The 24908-nt window shown below is 44.8% G+C and overlaps 1 protein-coding gene across 1 annotated transcript; it reads left to right on the top strand.

Moving 5' to 3' along the window:
- Positions 1–8060: 8060 nt before the first annotated feature.
- On the top strand, positions 8061–18531 carry gpr185b (G protein-coupled receptor 185 b). The gene is made up of 2 exons (XM_085450759.1): positions 8061–8319; positions 9776–18531. Exon 2 carries the CDS (start codon positions 9778–9780, stop codon positions 10846–10848), a length of 1071 nt encoding a protein of 356 aa, XP_085306885.1. The 5' UTR covers positions 8061–8319; positions 9776–9777; the 3' UTR covers positions 10849–18531.
- The last annotated feature ends 6377 nt before the right edge of the window (positions 18532–24908 follow it).

Genomic DNA, 24908 nt, shown 5'->3' with positions numbered 1-24908 from the left:
CAGAGACATGTTGTTCTTTAGCATTTTGAGCCACCCAGTCCAGCCAGAAGTTACTGTCACTGAAGCCGGTGGCACGCTCAATTAGGTCCTGAGGCTTCAACCTAGTGTAATCCACCGTCAGGACTTTTCTCCCTTTTGGTTCTTGCTCCTCTGGTCCTACAGTTGACGACCCGTTTCCCAATTGCCCTGTTGTGTTTGTGAACTTCCTATGACCGACTTAGGTTTGGGACTGACCAAGTTTACTCTAATTACCCTCTGAATTGCTATTCCCTTCAGGTTTTCGGGCACCTGTGGTTGCCAGCCCGCTCCTGTCCAACTCACAACACTATTCCAGAAACACCACTGCCCAGCCGTGTATGTCCTCACTGAACGACGAATCCCTGGACTGGAACGAGGGCTCCCTCCCCTGGTGCATATCATGGGGTGGCTACAAACCCACACATCATATCCCCTCCAGCTGCTATTTGTCCCTTTACAATTAATGACCTCACACAAGTCGAACGTGAATGAGCTTGTGGACCCTTTAACGTAGTCCAGTTCTATTCCCTTATATGTGCTGAGGCACCTATCCCGTTTACCTGACACCTCGCGCTTTGATCTTTTTGACGGCCCCGTATCGGTAATCGGTGTCTCAGACGGTGCTGGGCTGGCCTCCGTGTTTGGACAAGTCACGTGGGGTGCTCTGCAAGAGATAAACAAGAAAACACACGGCCATGGTCAATATTATTGCATACAGCAAACATGTGGTTATAAGGAACATTTTAATACATTTCTTTTCATTATGTATCTCTGATTCGTGTGATGGCATTGTGTTGTGTGAATTTCTTTTGTACTTTAGCGTAAAATTTCTCTCCCTTTGGAGTTCTCAATTTGTTACCACTCCTTTCTGCTGTTCGGATGGTTTTCTGCGGTGCTCCTCTTCTTTCTTCGGCCTTCCAGGTAGACTGCTGGTCGGCCCGTTGCACAGGTGAGAGGGTTTATTATGCCTCTGTTTTGTTAACACCTGTGTTAGGTGGAGACGAGCTTTTCTCCACCAAGCTCTCGTCCGCCACAGCACACTGCGACCAGTGGAACCAGGTGTCGCCCCTTCCTTTCAGTTGAACTGCTGTTGTTGTTCGGGCAGTCACCTCGTATGGACCCGTCCACCTGGGCTCTTTCCGCTTTCATTTAATGACCTTCAGTCACACCACTTTCGCGTCTGGGACCGCTCTGTCCACAGCATGTACTCCAGAGGCCACCTGTTGTGTGAAACTAGACACAAGAGTTTTTAATTCATTCCAATATTCTGTATGAGACCTGTTACTTTTGGTGCCTTGTTCCACCGGGACCGCTGTCCAGGGCGCCAGAAACTGCCTTCCCGTCAGCAGCTTATAGGGCATGAAACCCGTGGATTGGTTAACAGAACATCTTATGGTCATTAGAGCAATTGGCAGGGCTGCAACCCAATTCAACCCCGTCTGTGCACAGATTTTACCCAATTTGTTTTTCAAATTTAGATTCATTCTCTCTACTTTCCCTTGAGACTGAGGATGATACAGTGTCCCAAACCTATGCTGCACTCCCAACATCCTCTCCACCTCCGCCAGGTCTTGGTTCTTAAAGTGGGTCCCATTGTCTGATCTAATTCGTTTGGGAAACCCAGGCCTGGGGATGTAATGGTTGACTAAATACTTAATCACACTTCTAGCATCCTCCCTCTTGGTAGCCCATGCTTCTGGCCAACCGGTTAGAGCATCTACACACACCAACAAATACCTGACTCCCCCAGGGCCCATGTCAATCATGTCTGTAAAGTCAATGACAATCTCCTCTCCTGGTCTCTCTGGAATGAGAAACTTACCTGCTTCTGGCTTTATCACTGGCTTTGGATTGTGGGCCCCACAAATCAGGCACATCCTGGCTTTCTCCTTTATCATGTCTCTCAAATATGGGGGCCACCAGTGACACAGATTCCTCTCCATCTGAGCCACTCCCACATGGCTGAGCCCGTGCGCCTCTGTTATCTTTTGTTTCGCCATCTTGGCTGTCAGGACAGGTCGCCCATCTGCTCCTCTCCATAGGCCTCCCTCTTTCCAGGCTCCTCGGTTCTGCCACACCCCCTTTTCCTCCGGGGATGCCTCCTCTTGAGCCTGTCTGGCTTCCTCCAGCACATTGGTGCTTGATTCCTCTTCAGCAATTACCTGCACCATTTGCCTTCGTGCTTTGTAACCTGCTGCTTCCTTGGTGGCTTCGTCTGCTTTCTGATTTCCTTTGGCCACTATGTTCGTTGTTTGTGAGTGTCACTTGCATTTTATGATACTCACCTTGTCCAGGTCGTCCAGGGCCTTTTCCAGTTCCTCCATTTCTTTCTTGTGGCAAATGGGCGCATTTCCTATCGTTCTGAACCCCGCTCTTTTCCAGCGAGCTCCACGTGGGCTGCTCCAAATGCGTAGGCTGAATCCATGTAGATGTTCACTCTTATCCTTAGCCAGTCTCAGGGCTTGACTCAATGCTATTACTTCTGCTCTCTGTGCTGACTGTTGCCCTTCAAGTCTCCTGGCCTCTTTGACCTCAAATTCAGTTCCTTGTCGGCAGATTATGGCGTAGCCTGCTTTCAGTCCTTCTTCATCTTGATGGCAGCATCTATCTGTGAACCAGTCCTCAGCTCCGGGATGGGCTCTACCTTCAGATCTTCTCTGATCTTTTCTTCAGCTTCCGCTTTTTTGACGCAGTTGTGTGGTTCTCCTGACCCCATTAAATCTGCCATATTGATTCCTTTGTGTGTAAATGTTAGATTTGGTGCATCTAGAACTTTACTCAATCTCTGTTGTGTCAGTGGTGTCATGGTAAGTGCTTGTGAGTTCACGTATGCCACTACACTATGTGTGGTCAGTACTTTTAATGGGTGTTCTCTCACTATGTGTGCTGTTTTCTGTATTATTTTTGCGACCCCAGCTGCATGTTGTGTGCATGTGGGATGTCTTGTTTCTGTTGGATTCAGTCTTATACTGACATACATGAGTACATCTCTCCCACACCCTTTTTTCTGAAACAACACACCGTTTACGATTCCGTGTGTTTCAGAAACATTTAAGTAGAATGGTTTGTCATAATTAGGTGTGGCCAGGTCAGTGGCTCTCGACAAGTCTTGTTTTAGTGAAATGAACGCGGTTTCTGTTGCGGACGTCCAAGGCAATTCAGTCTTAAGGTTTCGAACGCCCACCTTTCTTTATCAGGTCCCTTAAAGGGGCAGTTTTGCCCGCGTAGTTCGGAATGAACTGAATGAATAATATTATTATTATTGCCTGTGAAGGTTCTTAGTCATCCAGATCATCGTAGTCTAAGGAGCTTGCAAAGAAAAGCGTCTGGACTTCTTTAAGTTACTTGAAGACGTTTCACCTCTCATCCGAGAAGCTTCTTCAGTTCTAAGGTCAAATGGTGGGGAGTCCCAGATTTAAACCTAGTGGGAGTGACCCCCCACAGAGGGACAAAAGGACCCCCTGATGATCCTCTAATCGCCTGAGCCAAGGTGTGAAACTGGGTGTGGGTCCCAATCAGCCAGAGTTTCGGGTGAGTTCATTGTGAAACCTGGCCCCACCTTATCATGCGAATTCCTGAGGTCAGATGGCCCAGGATGTCAGTCGGCATTAAGGCGTCTGGGGAGGGAACTCAAAACTGGATTATAGATGGCAGAGAGTTAGTGTCGTAAACCACCGCCTCTGTTCAAAGATGGTCGCTCACAGTGGACATAGATGGCTTCTTTCACTCCTCTTTCAAACCATCTGTCCTCTCTGTCCAAAATGTGAACATTGGCATCCTCGAAAGAGTGTCCTTTATCCTTAAGATACTTATAACATTGCAAAACACCTTGCTACCATCCTTGCTCCTCTCGTGGGGAACACCCCACGCCACATCAAGAACTCCACCGACTTCACTGACAAGGTCCAGAAACTTACCCTGGATCCAGATGAAACAATGGTGTCCTTTGATGTAGTCTCTCTCCTCACTTGCATACCCACCACGGAGGCCGTGGAGACTGTCAGAAAACGACTACAAGAAGACAGCTCCTTGGAAGACAGGACCAACTTCACACCCGATCAGATTTGCACACTGTTAGACCTCTGCCTCACCACTACATATTTCAAATACAACGAAGGCTTCTACAGACAAAAACATGGCTGTGCCATGGGCTCCCCCGTGTCACCTATTGTAGCCAACCTTTACATGGAGGAAGTGGAAAGGAAGGCTCTTGGCTCTTTCAAAGGGAGAGTACCCAGCCACTGGTACAGATATGTGGACGACACCTGGGTCAAAATCAAGACACAAGAAGTGGAATCCTTCACTGCGCACATTAATGCTGTGGATAAAAACATCAAGTTCACCAGGGAAGACACAAAAAACAACTGTTTGCCTTTCCTGGACTGCGCTGTGCACATTGAAGAGAACGGCAAACTCAACATCGAAGTTTACCGGAAGCCCACACACACGGACCAGTACCTCCTCTTTGACTCCCATCACCCTTTGGAACACAAACTTGGAGTAATTAGGACCCTACACCACCGGGCTGAACATGTTCCCTCTAAGCCTGAAGGGAAAAAGAAGGAACACACACATGTAAAGGAAGCACTCAAAACGTGCAGCTATCCTAAATGGGCGTTCTTAAAGTCAGCAAAGAGGCACAGAAAAGAAGACCAGACACCAGCGAGGGAGGACAAGAAGGACAGACGCAACAACATTGTCATCCCCTATGTAGCCGGTGTATCAGAAAAACTCAGGAGGGTTTTCTCCAAGCATGACATCCCGGTGCATTTCAGACCCAGCAACACACTCAAACAGAAACTGGTTCACCCGAAAGACAAAACTCCAAAACACAGACTTAGCAGTACATCTGCATCTTAAGGATAAAGGACACTCTTTTGAGGATGCCAATGTTCACATTTTGGACAGAGAGGACAGATGGTTTGAAAGAGGAGTGAAAGAAGCCATCTATGTCCACTGTGAGCGACCATCTTTGAACAGATGGTCGGCGTACATTTCCCCATACATGGAACCTGACGGCAGTGGCGATGCTGCAGGCGGCGATGCTGCAGGCGGCGATGCTGCAGGCGGCGATGCTGCAGGCGGGCTCCTCGGGCCCCCCAGCAGACGAGGCATAATGCTGGACGGGCGACTCGGGCCCTCCAGCTGACGAGACTTGAGGCTGGACGGGCGACTCGGGCCCTCCAGCTGACGAGACTTGAGGCTGGCTGGGTTCTCCCAAACCCCCAGCTGACGTGGCTTGAGACTGGACGAGCTCCTCGAGCCCTCCAGTGGAGACAGACACTGAAGCAGCAGGTACAGAGACCTCTGAGCAGCACAGTGGCTTGACTCAGGCAGCAACAGTGGGATGCAGTCCTCGGAGGGCAGAAAGTGTTCCCTAATACACTCAGAGGATGGAGGCGGACGGGTGAACTCACTTGAACTCTCAGGGGGTGCTGAGAGCCGAGACTGTTCTGGTGAGTTCTCCGGTGGAGCTGCTGGTGCTGGCGTCTTGACCTCTAGGGGTCCAGACTTGGCTGGTGACTGACACCCAGCCTCCCCAGAGGCTGGGTGTCAGATGGCTAGCTTAGGAGATCCACCAGGTACAGTGGTGAAGTGTGTTCCCTGCTCGTAATGAGACGGTGAGGATGGTGACTGAATGAATGAGTGGGTAGGCTGCTGAACTAGTGGCAACTGAGCTACAGGTAGCGATGGTAGCGGAGGTGTAAGAGGTGGTGGAGTGGCTGACCGAACTGTGGGCAGCTGGGCTGCTGACTGAACTGCTAACTGTGTTACAGACCCAACGTTAGACTGTGGTGAAAGTGTGGATGGGAGAACATGGTCAGGAAAAACTGTTTCAGTGAGGTTTACAGCTTCCCCTGAATGGACCAGTGCAGGTGAAAAAGAGTCCCAAACATTTCCATTCTCTAAGTTCATAATGCCAGGCTCAGTAACTCCATGCTTGGCAACAACAAAGTGGAAACAGTCATTAACACAGAGCGTGGGCTCAGGAAAGACAGTCTTTGAAGCAATAGCCATAGATGAAACAGAAAAACCACTATTATCTTCGGTGGAAACACAAAAAAATAGCCCCAGAATAAATAGTCCTTGTATCTGACAAAGCAGAAACAGTGTCCCTCTCACTCACCACTGCCGGTTGTTTACATGTCCCGACATCCGGCTGTGCGAACGACGTCGTGAACGTCGCTTTTTTCTCGGAGACGGCTCTGACGGGCCGGGTAATTCCTCGTCCGGCGGTTCGGACGGCATGTCCTCCGTTGAAGCGAGCGGGCGAGCGGTAGCGGCCGGGGGGTGAAGGTGAAGCTCGTGGAGAACAAAATTCTGAGTCCAATAGCCAGGGATAACCGGAAATAAGGTGTTGTAGGTTGGCTTCCACAGTGTAAAGAAACGCTTCTCCCTCATGCTCTAACCACAGGTTGATTAATTTTGAAGCAGTCGATAACGACCTCCTGAAGCTCCCTGGGTGGGCTGAATGCCGCTGGATCCATATCTGGCTGGACCGTACTGTCACGGCGAGTGAGATGAGCCGTGTGGAAGTAATAAAGGAGGATCCAAATGCAGGCACTTGTAAAGGTGTGAAGGTGGTTTATTAAACACAAAATAAAAATGGACAAATGGCAAACGGAGGAAGGACTAAACTATACTGGGAACAAACTAACTACTGGACATGAACCTGAACAAGAATGAGAGCGAGCAGAGGCAGACGACGGTTGACAGCAGGGAAAACACACGAGTGAGACATGGTGGATACACAGACGAACCAGCAACTACAATGACAGAAGACACGACTTAAATACACACAGAGAAACACAGGAAATTACACACAGGTGGTGGACACAGCTGGGAGTAATTAACGAGACGAGACAAGGGAGGTAAACTGAACACACTCACATGAGACGCAGACCTTCACAATAAAACAGGAAACAAGAAAACAATGCACAAAGACGCAGACACGACACTGAGACAGACTAGACACTGAACTAAACCTGAAATAAACATGAGAACACAAAACCTACGAACTAATCCCTAAACAAGAATAACTGAAACATAGATTCATAATCATCATCATAAGAAAAGAATACAAAATGCAAAAACACACGTACCGGTATCCGGTGCCATTATGGCACCGGATACCGGTACCCATCCCTACTTAGAGGTGGGTGGATCGATCCAGATATCAATAGTATGGATCGATGCTAGCGCGATAGGATTGATATTTCATTTAATCCTGAAGGTTCAATATGTAGACTGCTGGGCTAAAAACCCTGTTTAAAACTATATGCTTTATTGTAGATTACTAAGTGCTAATAGTAGCTTGCCATCACCAGTGTGTGAATGTGTGTGTGAATTGGTGGATGACTGGATATGTAAAGCGCTTTGGGGTCCTTAGGGACTAGTAAAGCGCTATATAAATACAGGCCATTTACCATTTACCATAATAAACTAATTACTGCGGAAAGTAACACTCATAAATCTTGACACACGGATCAACACTACACAAGCTACCTTTGTAAGTTGAACGTATCAGTATCGGTATTGGTATCAGTAATACTAGTTACTTGGTATTGCACAGCACAAACAGCCAGTTTGACTGGTTATGCTGCAGACCACACATACACACAGACAGGTACTTTTTGCACATGCACTTTCAGCAATTTATTTTCATATTGTAGCTGTTTGTTTATTTCTATCAGCACACCTGGTGACGCAGAACCTAAAGTGGGAGGCAGCAAAGTCTCCCACTGTCCTTTTGAGCGGGTTATCAGTCACTGTGTGATGCACAGTGTTGCTCAGTCACCCCTCCAAGTCCAGGACAGATAACACCAACTCTGAGGCACAGGTAGTTACACGCTCACCCCGCTGTTTAACAACAACAATATTAATAAAGATAGAGTAATGGCGATAAGGAGCTCTGAAACCTGACCTACATACAAACACATAAACTCAGTGAAGGTGACGATGTGTTAATCCACTCTCCCTCTCTCCGTGATTCACACACAGACCATGATGACGGTGACTGGAGGAGCGGAGACTTCTGACGTCAGACGAGGAGAATGACAAGCGCGTCCAATGAGGGGCCGAGGATGTGCAGCGCGAGGACGGAGCAGCCGACAGAAGGCTAATAACCATGCCAACGGAGGAATATAGCGCGCGCCGCTGACTGGGGGAGAAGCGCGCGCGAGAGACAGGGGGAAACCCCGAAAGAAGAAAATACTGAAAACACGTTCACGGGAAGTGGAGAATAAAGGAGGACGGAGAGAGATACGAGAAGCAGAAGCAGAAGAAGAAGACACGGAGCGGGTAAATGTGTGTGTGTTTGTGTGTGTGTGGCGTGGTCTTCATCCATCCCACTTTCTCTCTCCATCCTGCTCTCTCGCTCTCGCGCGCTGGCTCAGGGACTGCACTGCTGCAGCTGAATGAAACCGATGAAGGTATTTAAGCTTTTGTTCTGTCTTTGCTGCACACAGCCTGCCCTCAGTGCTGGAGGCTCGGCAGGGGCGTAAAAACAAAAAACAAAACAAACAAAAAAAAGGCTCGTGAGTGCTGTGTGCTGGGCTCTGGGGCGCACGAGCTCCCCGTTACCGCAGGGATGTGAGACCCCCCTCCTCCTCCCCCTCTCAGCTGCGGGGCTTTTGATGCTGGTGTAGGTGGTGGTGGTGGTGGGGACGGTGGTGACCTTCCCTGGACGTTTCCAGTCATTGACGGTGTGTGCGCGTGCGTGTGGGCGTGCGAGAGGAGGACTGAAGAGGACTGAAGAATAGAGGAGGGGGAGGAGGGGTGAGTGGGGGCGTTGAGGTGGGAGGTGCGAGAGGAGGGGGGGAGAGATTTTTTTTTTTATGAATGGAGCTCCACATCTCTCTTTGGCGCACGCGGCTGCGAGTGTGTGTGTGTGTCGCTGTGCGTGCGTGTGCGCGCGCGCTGGCTGCTCTGCTGCTGGGCTAAAATTAGCGTCAGCAGCCGCAAATATGTGGATCAGAATCCGAATTAAGCAGCTTCTAAATGAAAACTGTGGGCGCACGTGCCCGTGTCTGGGCTCGCGCTCACACACGCCACCGGTGAATAGGACGGCAGCCGTGCCCCAGGACGTCATGCACCATTTTTAGAGACGCTCTAAAAATAGACAGAGTCGGTGATGATTTTGGTTGTCCGGACTCTGTCAGGTAGGAGCGAGCCAGACTCTCGTTATTGTTATTACTGTTGTTGTTGACAGTATTGTTTATTTGGTGTATGTGTTGTTTTGCTTGAAGCCAAAATGGCAGGAAGAGTACTGCCAGTTATGGAAGACTTGTCCTTGTGTGTGTATGTGTGTGTGTGTTCACACCTGCTGATAATTACCTGTCAGCGTGGTGCACAAGCTGCTGATGACGTGCATGCTGGAGGGTAAAAGTGCTCGGTCGTTTTCACGAGTTTCTGAATGGATGAAAAAAAAGTGATTTTCTTATTTGGTCTCTTTTGTGAAACGGGATGGCTGAGCACACATCCCTGCTCCTCCTCCGCCTCCTCTTCCTCCGCCTCCTCCCTGCTTTTCTCGTTTGTTTTGCCCTCCTCTCCCCGTCTCACGTCCTCTTCCACTCTTTTTGCTTTCCTCTCGTCCTCACTTCCACTTCTGAAAACTTCTTCCATCGTGTTTTTAACTCATCTCTCTGCTTCCATCTTTCTGCTATGTCACATTCCTGCACACAAACGTCTGCACCTCTGCTCCACCTCTTTCCTGACTCACCTCTTCCTTTCTTCCCTCCTTCCTCCCTCTCTCCAGCTATGATTCTCTCCCTGGCCGCGGCGGCAGCCATGAGTAGCGGTGGCGGTAGCAGCCTCAACTCCTCCTCTCCCCTCGACCCCTTCGACTCCTCCACCTCGTGGAGCCTGGTTGAGGACCCCGCCAACTCTTCGTCAGAACCTGTAGTGCAAACTGTGACCCCTGACCTCCAGCCAGCGACCACCGCCGTCGCTCTTCAGGAAGTCAGCCCATGGGACATTGCGCTTTGCGTGACGGGGACTCTCATTTCCTGCGAGAACGCCCTGGTGATCGCTGTGCTGTTCTACACGCCGACGCTCCGCGCTCCCATGTTCATCTTGATTGGATCGCTGGCGGTGGCGGATCTCCTGGCCGGCCTGGGCCTCATCTTGAACTTTGTCTTCACCTATCTGATCGACAGCTCGGTGGAGTTCGTGACATTGCTGTCCGTTGGACTGCTGATCTCGGCCTTCTCAGCGTCTGTCTTCAACATCCTCGCCATCACGGTCGACCGGTACCTCTCGCTCTACAACGCCCTGACCTACCACACTGAACGGACGGTCACCTTCACCTACGTCATGGTGGTCTTTATCTGGGTGTCGTGCCTCACGCTCGGCCTGTTGCCGGCACTGGGCTGGAACTGTCTGAGAGACGAGAGTACGTGCAGCATCTGCCGACCGGTCACTAAAAACAACGCCGTGGCTCTCGCCGTCACTTTCTTATTGGTCTTTGCCCTCATGATGCAGCTCTACCTTCAAATCTGCAAAATCGCCTTCCGCCATGCGCAGCAGATCGCGGTGCAGCACCAGTTTTTGGCCATCTCCACCACCAAAGGTGTCTCCACACTGTCGGCCATCCTGTGTGCCTTCGGGGCATGCTGGCTGCCGTTCGCCATGTACTCCATTGTGGCTGACTCCAGCTACCCCGTAATATACACCTACGCCACGGTCCTCCCAGCCACCTGCTGCTCTGTAATCAACCCCATCATCTATGCGTTCCGAAACCCAGACATCCAGAAGTCGCTATGGATGGCCTGCTGTGGGTGCGTCCCCTCCAACCTCTCCTTAAGACCCAGGACCTCCAGTGATGTGTAGCAGGGAAGGTTGGAGTCTCCTTAGTGTGATGCTTGAGGTCGAGTCAGGGTTGGAGGGACAGGAGGTGGCTAGGAGGAAAGAGGAAAGAGATTTCCTCTGCTTCTCATATCGGGGCAGGCTGATGGCGAACACTCAGCTGGCCGCTGTAGATGTGGCACTGGCGGCTGATGGAGAAGAGGACGATGCATAGTCAAAAAAAAACAAGAAAAAGAAAAACGATATGAAAGTTTGTAGCCTTGAGAAAACCAAAATCATGGATGGAGATGGTGTGGAAACCAACTGCAAACACCTGTTTAAGGTATCCTCATCATGGCTGTGGGAGCTGAGGCAGGCTGTGGGGGAAGTGTCAGGTGACTTTTCCACTGGCCTCTGTTAGGGCACGAAAAGTGAGTCCTGCTTCTCAAGAGTAGCATATATGTGAAGCTGAGATTTAGTAAGAAAGTTGCTAAATCTCTGCATGTCCTGAGGCTGGGCAGCACTGCATGGTTATGCAATCAGAAGGAGTGAAACAGTCTTAAAATACTTGTTTGTGTTTTAACTGATGTGTTTGAAATTAAGTGGCGTGTGGATAAAAATACAATGAGCTAAATATACACAAGGAACGACCTTGAAAATTCACAATGAGCTACTTTCTCCTGGTAAAAAAACGAGAATATTTCCTCCCTGGAAACATTTTGAGCAATGTTTCCTTCAGCTGATGCAGATTAAGTAGCTGAGTCTTGCCCATTAAGCCTTTTCCCAATGCCAGAAGCACAGCCTTTATTATTTGTTTTTCCCATTTCGATGCAAGTTTCAGGAAAGAGTGAAAAAAAGCTAATCACACAACATCCCTCCTCAAACATTCAAATCCGAAATGAAATCTAATGTACCAGTCTCTGAATGCATAAACAAGCCCGGCTAGTTTGAAGAATCTAGAGAGGGATTTCCATATTTAGACTGGCATGTGTTGTCCTTGGTTCGTTGAAATGAAATCTGCTCCGCAACGGAGAAAAATGGGTTTCTCAGCCTGCCGCTGTGCCGTGACTGCGAAGCAGAGAGAGCTGAATTCAGCACCAAGGACAGCGTCACTGCAGAGCGCTGCTACCCTGGGAATGCTCTCTGCTGCGGGGAGGGAGAGCGCCGGAAAGTAGGCTACGCTGTTCTTTACACCCTCTTTATGGGGAAATGTGAGACGGGCCTTAAAGGAGCATTTCAGCATGATTGGAGTTTCTTTCACCCTTTTGTCCACCCCTGGATGGATAAAGGTATTTAAAAATTTGTGTTTGCTAAAACTCTTCTGTTATGTGATTGCTTCAGTTTCAAAAAGACATGCAGAACAACATTAATAGTGCTAGTTAATCACTGTGGCACAAGAGAGCACAAAAGACATTTATGATTAGTATCAATAGCTAACATCTGCAAACCTTATGTCTCGGTTTGGATACTTCCATGCACTTTGCATTTACGCTATGTCCTTACTTGCATAGTGTTTAAAATTAAACGTGGTAATGTTGTTTCAAACTGACCACAGCAAGCTGTATACTTTCCAGAAATGATGACTGGACATTGATCGGAGCCTGACTGATCTATCAGTGGGATGATATAATCAGCTTTTTGGTATTGTTGTTTAAAACGGCGGATAAATTAAAATTTAACAAAGATTTGATGGGAGAAACTCCAACTTCAAACTTGTTATAAGTGTTGAAGATTTGTCCACCAGAGGGCACTCTGCAAGTAACCTGTTGGCGACACGTGTTTGGAACACCACAAATACGACAATCAACTGATTCAGACAGAGACAGGCAGAGCGTAAACGGGTAAATAAATAACTACATATAACAAATGTTTAAAAAGTCTGTTTAGATTTCATGTGTCTGACAGAATTTTTTTTTTTAAATATATATCGGAATTTCAGATTTTTAAATGACCAAATATTGGCATCAGTATCACTGTCAGTGTATAACAGTGATTATCCCACTAGCTGCTGCAATCTGAGAACATTTACTACTCCCTTAGCAGCTGACCGCACATACGACAAGATTCCTCTGCAATAAAGAAACTGATTTAACTTTCATGAACAAGTAAAGCAAACCAAAGTTGGTCTCGTGAATGCTATTTAGCTGGCTAGCTAGCATTGGGAGCTAGCATCGTTGCTTGGAATGTATTTCCTTTCTGTCATATTGCTGTCTGAAATGTTTTGGCCATTTCTTCTACCATGTAGCAAAAGCAGCAATTATTTGGGGTGGAAAGTGTAAATAACACTACACCACATCAAAGCATGCTAAAGATTTGCTGCTCGTTCTTTAGCTGGCCTGTCATTGTTGTATTAATGTATTGATTTTTTCTGAGGGGTCCTGTTCTTTTATTACGCGGCAAAAATGGCGACTATTTTGAAGAAGAAGGGTAAAGAACGCCACACGACATGTACTGCAAGTGCATAATAAATGTTTGCTGCTAGCTATTTAGCTGGCAAGCCAGAATTGGCCTGACACAGTTCCTTACAATGTATCAGCTTTCTGCTGTTTAAGAAATTTCTGATGATCTATCTAACCCTAAAGCGAAGAAAATTTAGCAACTATGGGCGAAACAGCTGCAAGCAACGTAAAGTGGATGAGATCTGAGATAATCTTTTTTTAAAGCCCAGAAGGGACTACCAATGTGAACTAATAAGAACACAGGACACATATGACCTGTTAGTAAATGAGTTAGAGGGTTACCTAGGCAACCGCAGCCTGGAACACCTACAAGCTGTCAGCTTCAAAGCGATGTGCGTCAAGCGAATCGTTTACTTTTATGCTTGAAATACAAAGTATGGAAGTATCTGAGACACAGCTATGGTAAAAGCTCAGCACTGTTTAAGACCAGCATATTATAAGCCTAATTTGACCCCTGCCAGGCCAGTTTTTAATTATTTTTTAGATAAAAGCTACAATCGTTATTTTAGCCAAAGTGTCTTTTTAGCATACTCTTGTTGTTTGATGTTTCGACACATAAAAAACTATCAAAAAACTTTAAAACTGGATTAAAGATCCAGAAACATGGCTAAATTACTTCTCTGATGGAAACTCTGTCTATAATGCACAATCATGAATGTATTTAAATATCGGCCTCGATATCAATCTTAAAATATTTCCAGGAGTCAGTCAATCAAAACAATGACCCCGTCCTCTCTGTCCCCGTGTTTGCGATCAGCAGAAATTCCCGTCGTCACCGGGAAAGGTGAGAGCAGCTGATATTTTTCTGAGGCGAACAGGACCTGTGTTTTTCTGCAATCTCCATAAAGCTGTTTTGGCCATGCGGCTCTAAAGTTAGACGGCACTCTGGCTCCACAGCCCCATTGATTTTACATTAGCCGAGCTGAGCACAATCCATATCGAAAAGGTCGTTTTTCATCGGGGGCAGCTTTGGTCGGCTACGCTACACTTTAAGTCATACTTGCGATTCTTGCACCTCTGAAAATAAATGAAGAATGGATGTGTTTTGTATTATTGCTAAATATTTGTAATGCTTACGCTTAAACACTCATAGATGTATGTCATAGATTCAGGAGAAATGGCAAAAGTCTATATATTAAGAAGGAAACAAAGCACCATATGGCGAAAAATTCTCTGGCTTCCATTTTAATTTCCCTATGTGCAGCCTGTCAGCAGTAGCTGGGTACCTTCTGCAGACATGCACACAGTCTCACCCCGCCTTGAAGAAGCAGTGCAGCTCCGCCGCGAGCCACCTCTGAAGGCTCGGCAGGTTAATGAGAAGCAAGAGAGGTGAGGTGACGTGGCGTGAAATAGAAACACCAGGCGAGACGCGCTTTAACGCAACCTCAGGTCACGTCCACCATGCACCCAATCAGGATGAAGTTATTTCCCCACTGAAAGGGCATCATGCACCGTAAATCCAGCTAATGATAATAATATCTGAGCAGTAATGGTACAGGGAGCTGGCCTAATGTACAGAGAATGCTGTGAGGATGAGTTGGAGAAGGGATTTATTGCCAACCTCAATCTGTATTTAAATGATCTGCGGAGATACTTTTCACTTTCGTGTTCCTCAGAGCAACCTCGGAGAGAGTTTCAATGACTAAGCTGCTGGCATGCTGCTCATATACATGTGTGGGAGGTGTGCTGGCTTTGGGAAAATAGTTTATGGAAACTGGGCTGTAGTTTCGAACTGCAACAGTAAGACTCAGCACAGGAAAAAAACTGTGTAACTACAGGGAGTCACTTCCAAATTCAACGCTTTCTACCAAATAAATCGCAACATTATGGCGTGAAAGCAAAAAACACACATGTACTCAATGAAACTCTGAAAATGGCGCACAGGAGAAGCAGGTATTTTCTTTTTCTATGATGTAAATTAAAGCTTAGAGTAGAAGTATTTTCTACTTTTCTTGGCAGGAAGCAACAATCAGTTGTTTTTGCAGCAGTTGTTAGCAGAACAACAGCCACACGAGTTTCTGTCAATGATTTCCTTTGGAAACGGCAGACTCTCTTGTGTCTTCTTTTGATTTCTATTTGTTTGGTTTTGGCCTTATTGGAACAACAAAAACTCCTTCGCAATAATGTCCAACTGTGTTTTGCTGTGTACAAAAAGCCACAAGCGAGAAATGGAGAGAGAAAGAGAAGCGGTTGGCTTTGGAAGATTTGCAGAATAACTCAAAGTAAATGTTTCAAGGCAACAAATGGCACATTGGGTTTTATTGGAAAGAAATATGATCCTGGCTGCCTGGTCGGGGTTTTCTAAAAAGCATGGAAAACCTAATGAGTAAATAAATGCTCAACTTCTTTTCTTAGCTCATCTACTGCAGACAGAAACCTCCAAAATAAAACGCATCTGCAGCCATTTTACTAATTTGATAATTTAATTATAAAACCACCAGTTGAACAAGTTGCCGGTGCGACCTCTTCCCTTCCTCTCTCTTTTGCTCAATCACTGCATTGATGGAACTGCCTAATGGTAAACCACCTGCATCAATTATTAAGTGAAATATTTTCAATTACTCTGAGGCTGGAAGCATGATGTGGATGAAATTTGGCACTCGGTGAACCGCAGCAGTGCGCGAGGGAGGGTGAAACATATCCACGCACAAGAGTTGAATGAATCTATTTCACACAGGAAACTGATGCGGATCCTTTTGGCACACAGTTCTCTTGTATGCACAATGATATGCGAGACTTGCCTGGTCACCTGTGTTTGGATATGCTAGATGGGACATGCAGAGCAGTCACAAATGAGGTGAGGATAATGTCACATCCGGTACGGTTTCTAACAGATGGCCAGTGTTGCCAGTGGTACAGTTTGGCCCTTTAATTGTAATAGTAAAAGAAGACCTGCACTAGCAGGGATGTGGCTTTTAAACTCATCTTCTTTCCTCTTAAAGGCTAATCAAACCTATTAGAGAATCATGAAGCAGAACTGGATTGAAGGGAAATAAATTTTGAGGCTTGTTTTAGATTCTGTAAGGCCACCTAAAAATGTCAACATTTGAAATTGTCTTGACTCCAGATATGGCATGGGAACACCAGCATTTACCATTCTAATCTGTTCAGCACTTATTTATGAGGAAGAAAACAGGAAAACATAAACAGTGTAAAGAATGTATGTAGCCACGTGACCTCACCTATTGGTTTATGAAACCCTGTTTTGAACTCTTGCCATTATAAAGAAACCTAGTAAAGGATTGGCTCATTGGCTGATGGCACATGTTGAGGATTTCAACCAATGGACATATCCTGGATGACTCTCTTTTTTAACTATATAAGAATGACCAAAATTTACAAAATGGCATTCACGTTTTATTCACTATGACCTGAAGCTAGGAACTGAGACCATAAACTCATAAGAAGAGTGTTTGCAGAGATCATAGGGAAACTGAGGCGAGGACCATTTTCCCAAAGACTCAAATACAGCTCAGCAATGACTTTCAGGAAGTGAAAATCCTATTCATATTCTCCATAGGGAATCTGACTATGAGCCATAATGTGGAAACAATCAAAAGTAGACTTAGTATAAGCTATGACATTCCTACAGTTTCCTAAATCCAAACAGCAACATATCTAAATGTGGATTTCAATGATACCATGGAAATTTTTAAATTAGCGAACGCCGCATTACTTAGTCTACGTCCACATGCACATGGATATCTTTAAAAACAAGGATTTTTTCAAGTTTGTTTCCAAAAATATCTCTGTACTCAAGTTCCATCAAGATGATGAAGGATATCCATAACCCTAACCATATGGAAATGTTGGCAAGTCAGAAGCTCACAAACAATAAAATAGAGAATAGAATAGAATAATCCTTTAATTGTCCCACAAGGGGAAATTTGGTTGTAACGGCAGCCAGAAAGACACATATACAACAAACAGTACACAGGACACAGAACAGAAACACACGCAGTTTGTCTTACATATTTACATTAAGGACAATGGTTACTATAAACAGAGTCCAGAAAAGAGATAGTGGCTAAAGAGATAAAGATAAATATCTTTGATGCTCTGAAACAAAAGCTCAGTTTTTCTTGTCCACATGTAGCCGCAGAAACAAAGTTTCTGAAAGTCTTCACCCTGGCAGGAGTTCTTTAAAAAAAAGTCCTGTTTTAAAGCCTCGTGTTGTAGCCATCTTGGTTTAAAAGTACTGTACTAATATCCATGAATCTAGCATCCTGTTAGCTACCTTGCTAACTAGCTTGCTAGCTATTAATAGGCTAGCTACCTTCAACTACTTCTTTGCCTTCACAAACTCCTTTTATTCTATTGAATTATATACAGTTTAAACAACAAAAAACTCATGGTGTAAACAGCCCATTAAAGATGAAGAAAACAGATGCTTAGAGAAATATTGTGACTAATTGGCATTAGCAGGTTGCCAGCTAGCGCTAGCATGTCGGCATCTCAGTAAGTTACATATTAATCACATATTTTATGAAATAAAACCACATAAATTTTACTTTTTTGTGTGACAAAAGCATAAAGATATAATCTCTCTCTCTTTTTTAAAATAACATAATTCTCAGTGTGTTTAAATATTTGGTGACCTTAAGTCTCCAATTGAAAAGCTGTGATTGAAATTTAAGGATTTCAGTTTTGCACTTTCACAGTACTATTTAGGCAGTTTTTGGGTGTCCAAAAAACTAAAGCAAAACTCACAATGTTCATTTGATCCAACTCTGCATAAAATCTTAAATATAAATATATATTTAATTGCTATATATAAATATAACAAGCCTGCTGAAATCCAAACACAGCGGCAACTAATCAGTCGCTGTGAATTCCAGATGTATTTTATAAACTGTCCCATCTGGCATGTCCATCAAGCGGTTGTTTTAACAATTAATAAGACTCATCTGTGAATATGCCACTACTCAGTCTACCATTCCTGGGACAGGAGTGGAGCGACCACTCACTGTGTGTTTGTGTATGTGTGTGTGTGTGTGTGTGGGTTTAACGCGTGTGCCCGGGATCATAGCCAATTGTAATGAACCATAGCAACTCTAACTGTAAACACAAACACGCAGAATGGTTTTTGTCAGCCGCTATACAGGACTTATAATTCAGTTTTTAAAAAGAAAAGAAATACCGTACAAGTGAGCGTGTAGAGCGCATGTGTGCGTGCGTGTGTTATTTTTCTTATGCAATGCTGTACAGAAATGTATATTTTTGTAATGTTCATCAGGGCATGAGTTACAAGACATGGTCGCTGCTGTGAGTCTGTTGTGAGCGTGTGTTTCTTCCTATTCTTCTGTGTTCTTCCTATAAACAAACGTCAAAAGTTTCTTTGGGGGGGAAAGTTGTGTGTCGGATATGCTTAAAAAAAGTGCCATAATTTTTGACTTTCTAGTGTCTTATTTTTTGGTTTGTATATATCTTAAGTTAATCGGAGGGCAAAGACGCAAAGTCATTAGAACCAGTAAATCTTTCTGACCTATATATACTTATTTTTTGCTCTAACTGCAGATAAACACAAGCCTCGATACAGATTGCAGTAAAGTGAAGGGTTTTATCTGTTAAAAAAGAAAGGGGGGGGGGACAATCGCACTGATCGACAGGGAGACGGAGAGTTCGTGAGCAGCAGTTTTACATCACAGAGTCAGGGCTCCGGTGACGTCATATTGTCTGAGTCGTGTCTAAGGGAGCAGGTCGTTTCAAAGACACCCCCTCCTCTGTTTGAAAAAACTTCACTTTTTCCTCCTCCCCATCGCTTTCACTCACCTGCCACTCCCCCCCCCTTTAGAAAACACCCTTTTCCCCTCATTTCTTTCTATCAATCTTTTTTACTCCCCCTCCTCTTCTTTCCATTCAGCCCGTCTTTGCCATCCTCAACTCCTTCCTCCCACCTCCCTCTGTCTCTTTCTCTTGTCTAACATTTTGCTATCCGTGGCCTGCAGGAAGCTAGTCGGTCAGGCGCCGTCTAAAAATAGTCCCCACCGAAAGCAGATTAAAAAGAAAAAGAGGAGTAGAAAAGAAAAAGGAGGGGTGGGAGTAAATAAGTCGAAATGAACCAGGGGGCAGAGGCAAACCTTCACCTTGCTGCGGTAGGCAGAAAAACATTGCCGGTCTTTGTTTTCTTCGTTCTCGTGTGTCTATTTTTATATACAGTCTCCTTATCCATCCTTTAAAGCCTCTTTTATTTTCTTGTGAGCACAAGCATTTACATGAAGGTTCTGTTTATTTGTGTTTTTTTGAAAAAAAGCAGGGTTTGGGGCGAGTGCCTACAGCAAATAAGCAGGACCAGCTCAACTGTCAGTCAGGCTTATAATGTGTCTCCTCTGTAACCTACAACCTGGCAGAGATTGTCAATTGATTTCAAAAAAACCATTATAGAGCTAATTTTCTATCGGACCGAGTATGGCCTTCACGGACAGAAAAAGGCGTAGTTTTACGCATCGATGCTGTCGGTCCCGATGAGAAGCAGCACCGAGCGTGTTATTGGGTAACAATACTGTGATGTCAGAGAGCTAATATGATGTTCTTGAATCATTCTTCCTGGATTTCTATGATTTCTTACTGTGTTTCCTTTGATTTTTGCTCCTCTCGGGTTTGTGCGGCAACACGGTCGGCTCATGATTAAAAAGTACAAATGCACTTTATAAGATGGACATGTTACACATTGCACTTGTAAATGTCGAATGTAAAACCTTGAAGAGAAAGATTTATTTTTACTATTGTAAATAAATGAAAAGAGAAACAATGAAAAAAAAAAAGACTGCAAAAATTGAAAGAAGAAAAAGTGGAGAATAATTTGCCAAATAAAATAAAAAGAATAAAAAAGGGGAAAAAAAAATTCTGGAGTGGAGTAACGTCATTGCTTTGTAGGTTGTGTGACATTATCGGTGTGTGGGTGTCATTTTCGAGTGTGTGTGGGGATTATGAGTGCGTATGAGTCAACATTGCAGGTCACTGTAGTGTAGAAGGAAAGCCTGGGAATAAAAAAGAAAAGATGGTGCTGAATTATTAAACCACTCCCTGCTTGCATAACAGCAGAGAAGGCGAGATATCCCGGCAGGGAGAAGAGGGATCGGGAAAGAAGAAGGGACAGATTCCAATAAAAGATGCAACACGCACACAAAAAACACGTTTGATATTCCCGGAGAAGAAAACAGGAAGCCCAGAGGGACAGGATGCTGGGAAAGGTGTGAGAAAGTGTATATGTATTTGTGTGGCAACCTAAAAACTAAAAGAAACACACACATTTGTGTGATCTACACGTCTTTAGGTTGGTGTATTCCCTGGAGACAACGATAGCCATAGCGAGGGTGCTGCTGAAGGGTGGGGTCTTGATAAATAATTAACGGCGCTGCAGACTTGGTGACGCAGGTGAGCGTGTTTATCGTTTAACCTTTAATTAAGTTCTTGATAAACACGTTCACCTGCTAGCGTGTGGGTGACAGCGTGAGACTTTAAAAGGTGATGTTCAAACTCCTTGACTCACCTCTATGCGGTCTCCACATGGAGGCGAAGAGCTCCGCCGTGTGGCCAGAGGTGAGTACTGCGCAGTCAGGAGACTAAGGGAAAAGACGCAGCATCCACACACACACACACACACACACACACACACACACACACACACACACACACACACACACGATGGGCTTCTTTTACGTCATTACAGCAGCTCTCTTGCAACAAGCACGAAGCAAAGCCCTTCTCCCCTTTTCCTTATCCTTACTGTCTCCTTCTCACTCTGTATGCACCCTTACACCCTCAGTGAGTCACAGCACTCTCTCCACCATCTGCTGCAGGATGCTGCAAATCACCTCGATGTATGTGCATGTGTTCGAGGGAGAAACGAACGCACAGAAGGTGGTGATGTTTCCGCATCTGTCGTGTCTGACTCGACACGCACACACATCCTGAGCCTGATATGAAACTGATTAACATTCGAATGGAGCCTGTGACGATGACTTACTCCATGTGGCGAGGAGATGATTCACGAGTGGACTTAATGTAAAACTGAAAGTTATTAAGTCACTGATCTGGCATATTTTAAAGTTTTCCAGGAACTGATGATTTTTTTGGTAAATGGAGCATCTAATACACGTGACCCTGAAAAATGTGACATGATTTAATTCTCGCTGTTTGGCGCCACTGAGACATACAAAAACAGTCCCCTTCAGATGCATGGACAAGGGATTTGGTAAGTGTGAGAAGCCTTAATGCTACAAAAGCACAGCTATATACAACAGAGAACCTGTTATGTTTTCCTGTTTATTGTCATATTTATTCTGCTACATGCACATATTAAACATGACCAAAGTTTCAAATGATGAAACCAGCGTACAGTTATGGTCAGAAGTTTACATCCACCCTTCATGGGCATGAATGTCAGGGTAATTTTGGGCTTTTAATCATATCTTTGAACTGTTTGTTTTCCAGGGTGGGATGATTGGCCAGCACACATAGGCTTTAGAAAACAAGAATTAGGTGCACAAGTCTGAATTTATTTTTCTGAATTTCTCTAATCCACACATGGTCAAAAGCATACCATATACCAGTATTATTGACAGCAAAACAGCCCAGAGCATGATGGTACCACCACCATGCTTGACAGTTGGTATCCGGTCGTTAAGTGATGACGCGACGAATCCTACTTCCGGGCCTAAAGTAGTCTGCGTTTAATATGGCTTTTGTGTTGTTAACATGTTTAATGTTTTGTATTTTCTTCTATTTGATCTCAAAAAGCTCCTAAAACAGTCAGCGACCACTGTTGACCTCCCTCAGCTTTTATTACCGCTAATCATTTATTTAAGCTCAGTTTTTAAAACCTTAGGATGTAACTACAGCCCAGCCCATGCAGCAGTATATGAATGACTAACCTCGTATTGTGGATGGATTATCTCAGTTGTTCTCCTGGCTGAAGTTTGGTCCTTTTACAACATCCTGCCATGCGATTACATTTGTTCCTGACCACCGAGAACACTCACGTTAACTTTTATCGAATGGAAAAAGAGTTAGCTTGTTTATATTATGCTAACATAGCTTTGTCGCTAGCGGTCACGTAGCACATCATTATATACCAGCTAGCCCAACTTCAGTAACCCTACAAACGTCACTGCTGTTTAGTTTTCTGTCTTGCCTGGATGTTAAACTCAATTATTACACCTGGTAGAGCAGAACGCTGATAATTTTATTAAAGATGAAAGACTTTAGACAGTTTTTCAACCCTCAGTAATGCCATAGTGATCGTTTGATATATGGACCTGCAGCGGAGTTTAGGCCCAGACACGGCTAGTGACGTCAGACTTAACGACCGGTCCGGATAGGATTTTTAGGTTGTAAAGCTTCACCTTTATTCCTTCAAACATACCTCTTGTCATTGTGGCACAAATCGTTCACAAGCTACTGCTATGTGAACACAGAAGGAAAACTCGACTTCGCCTAGGTTTTACCATGTGCGCTTTGGACTACCGTAACTCATCGACCATTTGAGCTAGAAAAAAAATTCACCTGGTTACTGAAAGAAGAGAAGCTGCGCTTTACAGGGATATTTGGTGTATTACGGTAGCACAAACGGTTTGCAAGCTACTGCTCTGGAAAAAGAAAAGCCAACTCCACTTAGGTGCGCTTCACACTAGCGTAACTCCTCGACCATTTGGGCAAGAGAGACATTTCAAATGGTGACTAAAAGACAAGAAAACGAGCTTTACGAAACTTCACGGTGCATCATTAGGGGGCACAAGCTGCGACGGTCCAATCACATGTAAAAATTGATGACTCATGGAGCAGAATGATGGGTGTGGAGAAGTGGCAACGCCCCCAAAAGGCCTGGATATTTTTTAACTGTTGTTTCATTGTCACAACAATACAATAATGTAAAATGACTTCCAGATATTGAAAGCTGAGGGTATTCTGAAAAAAGGGGCAAAAGAATTCACTTATAATATGATTTTTGGCCCTTTTACAGCCAAAATTACCAAATATGTCGAGGCAGCCTTAATGATACATAATAATAATGGATTGCATTTATGTAGCACTTTTCGACACCCTCAAAGCGCTTTACAATTTTACTCGCTGTTGGAGGCAGCTACAGTTGTAGTCACAGCTGCCCTGGGACAGACTGACAGAAGTGAGGCTGCCATATCGCGCCATTGGCTCCTCTGGCCATTATCAGTAGGTGGTAGGTGAAGTGTCTTGCCCAAGGACACAACGACCAAGAAAGACAGCTGGGGATCGAACCTGCAACCTTCCGGCTCACATTCGCACCTACAGCCACCTTAGAATAATGAGTTAACCACATGAATGTCTTTGGGATGCGAGAGGAACCCACACCGGCACAGGGAGAACAGACAGACGGAAAGCCAATGTCCAGATGTTGTATTTGAACCTGTGGACGCTTTTGTTGTGAGATAATAGTGCTACACACTCTTCATCCACCTATAGTATAAAATTCATATTTGAGGTACAATTAGGTATGTAGTAGGGGTGCAACAATACACAAAATTCATGGTTCGGTTCGGTTCGATACTTTGGTGTCACGGGTCGATATTTTTTTGATACAAAAAAATGTTCATGCCTTTTTTAATTTGTCATTTATTAAAATTATAAATATATATTTTATCTCAAAAGTACAGTTTTTAAATTTAATGTTGCTGAAACAACAAAGGGATAAAATAAATCTATCTGATCGAGAAATCACTCATCTTTGGAAAAGAGAGTTTATTACAGAGAAATGTCTCTTTCCAAAACAAAAGCTATACTATCCGCTTCTTCTGGGCTATATTCTCAGCAGCATATTAAACATATCAGGTCCCCATAAGGAGAATCCTGTGCTAACGGCTGTCTAAATGACTCGGGTAAAGTTTGTAGCATGCGTGCTTGTTGTTTTTGTCTGCTTCCACTTGTCTTTGCACGAGGATGATGTTGGAGTAAATGTGCAGTCATAGTCATAGGGTTAGGGTTAGGCGCCAGAGGGATTGTTCGCATAGGGCGCCAAACAGGCTGGGACCGCCACTGACTGACCTGTACTGTTACTCTTTACCTTGTAGTCTTTTTGGGTCTCAGAGCAGCTCGACAAAAACTGCTTGTCACTTGAAAACTGTATTTGGTCTCCTTGTCCTCCCTTTAAAACTACAGAAATAATGCCAATAGTAGCTCACACAACTACTATGTACTGTTTTATGTGCCTCTATATCATTTAGAGAAGGTGATATTTTAATCAGTGGTGAATATTTATTTATCTCAGCGCAGGACGGACTCAAACACTTGTCCTCTCTTAAATACAATCTGTGCAAGTCATCCTGGGAACCGGTTCCATCAAGCACATTTTTTATTTATAGACCTTTGATTCCAAAATTAGATCCTGACTGAAATTAGGAGCAAAAACAAAGCAAAGAACAAAGCAAAAGGACTATCCATCACCAAGACATTTCTGTTTCTGAGCATGGGTCAGCTGTAGGTTTTTAGTCCGAAATAAAAATCTCTTCATCATTCCAGCATTTCTGCAGTGCTTGTTGTTTTTGCCACTGAACTGTCTCTCGCTCTCTTTTTTTTCTCTGTTTCCTTCACTGCTGTGTCACCATCTGTGCCCCAAAATGACTCCTCGGTCCAAAACAGCACCCATCGGTTCCTCCTCCACCCTGCCAATGG

This window comes from Copadichromis virginalis, linkage group LG3, assembly GCF_057382275.1.
Source record: "Copadichromis virginalis isolate Kocher_CV1m ecotype Utaka linkage group LG3, C_Virginalis_male_GT1.1, whole genome shotgun sequence".
NCBI lineage: Eukaryota > Metazoa > Chordata > Actinopteri > Cichliformes > Cichlidae > Copadichromis > Copadichromis virginalis.
This window is presented reverse-complemented; position numbering and strand designations above follow the sequence as displayed.

What these genes read in the sequence shown, in the direction of transcription:
- gpr185b (XM_085450759.1), top strand. Translation starts at nt 9,778, where the DNA reads ATGATTCTCTCCCTGGCCGCGGCGGCAGCCATGAGTAGCGGTGGCGGT.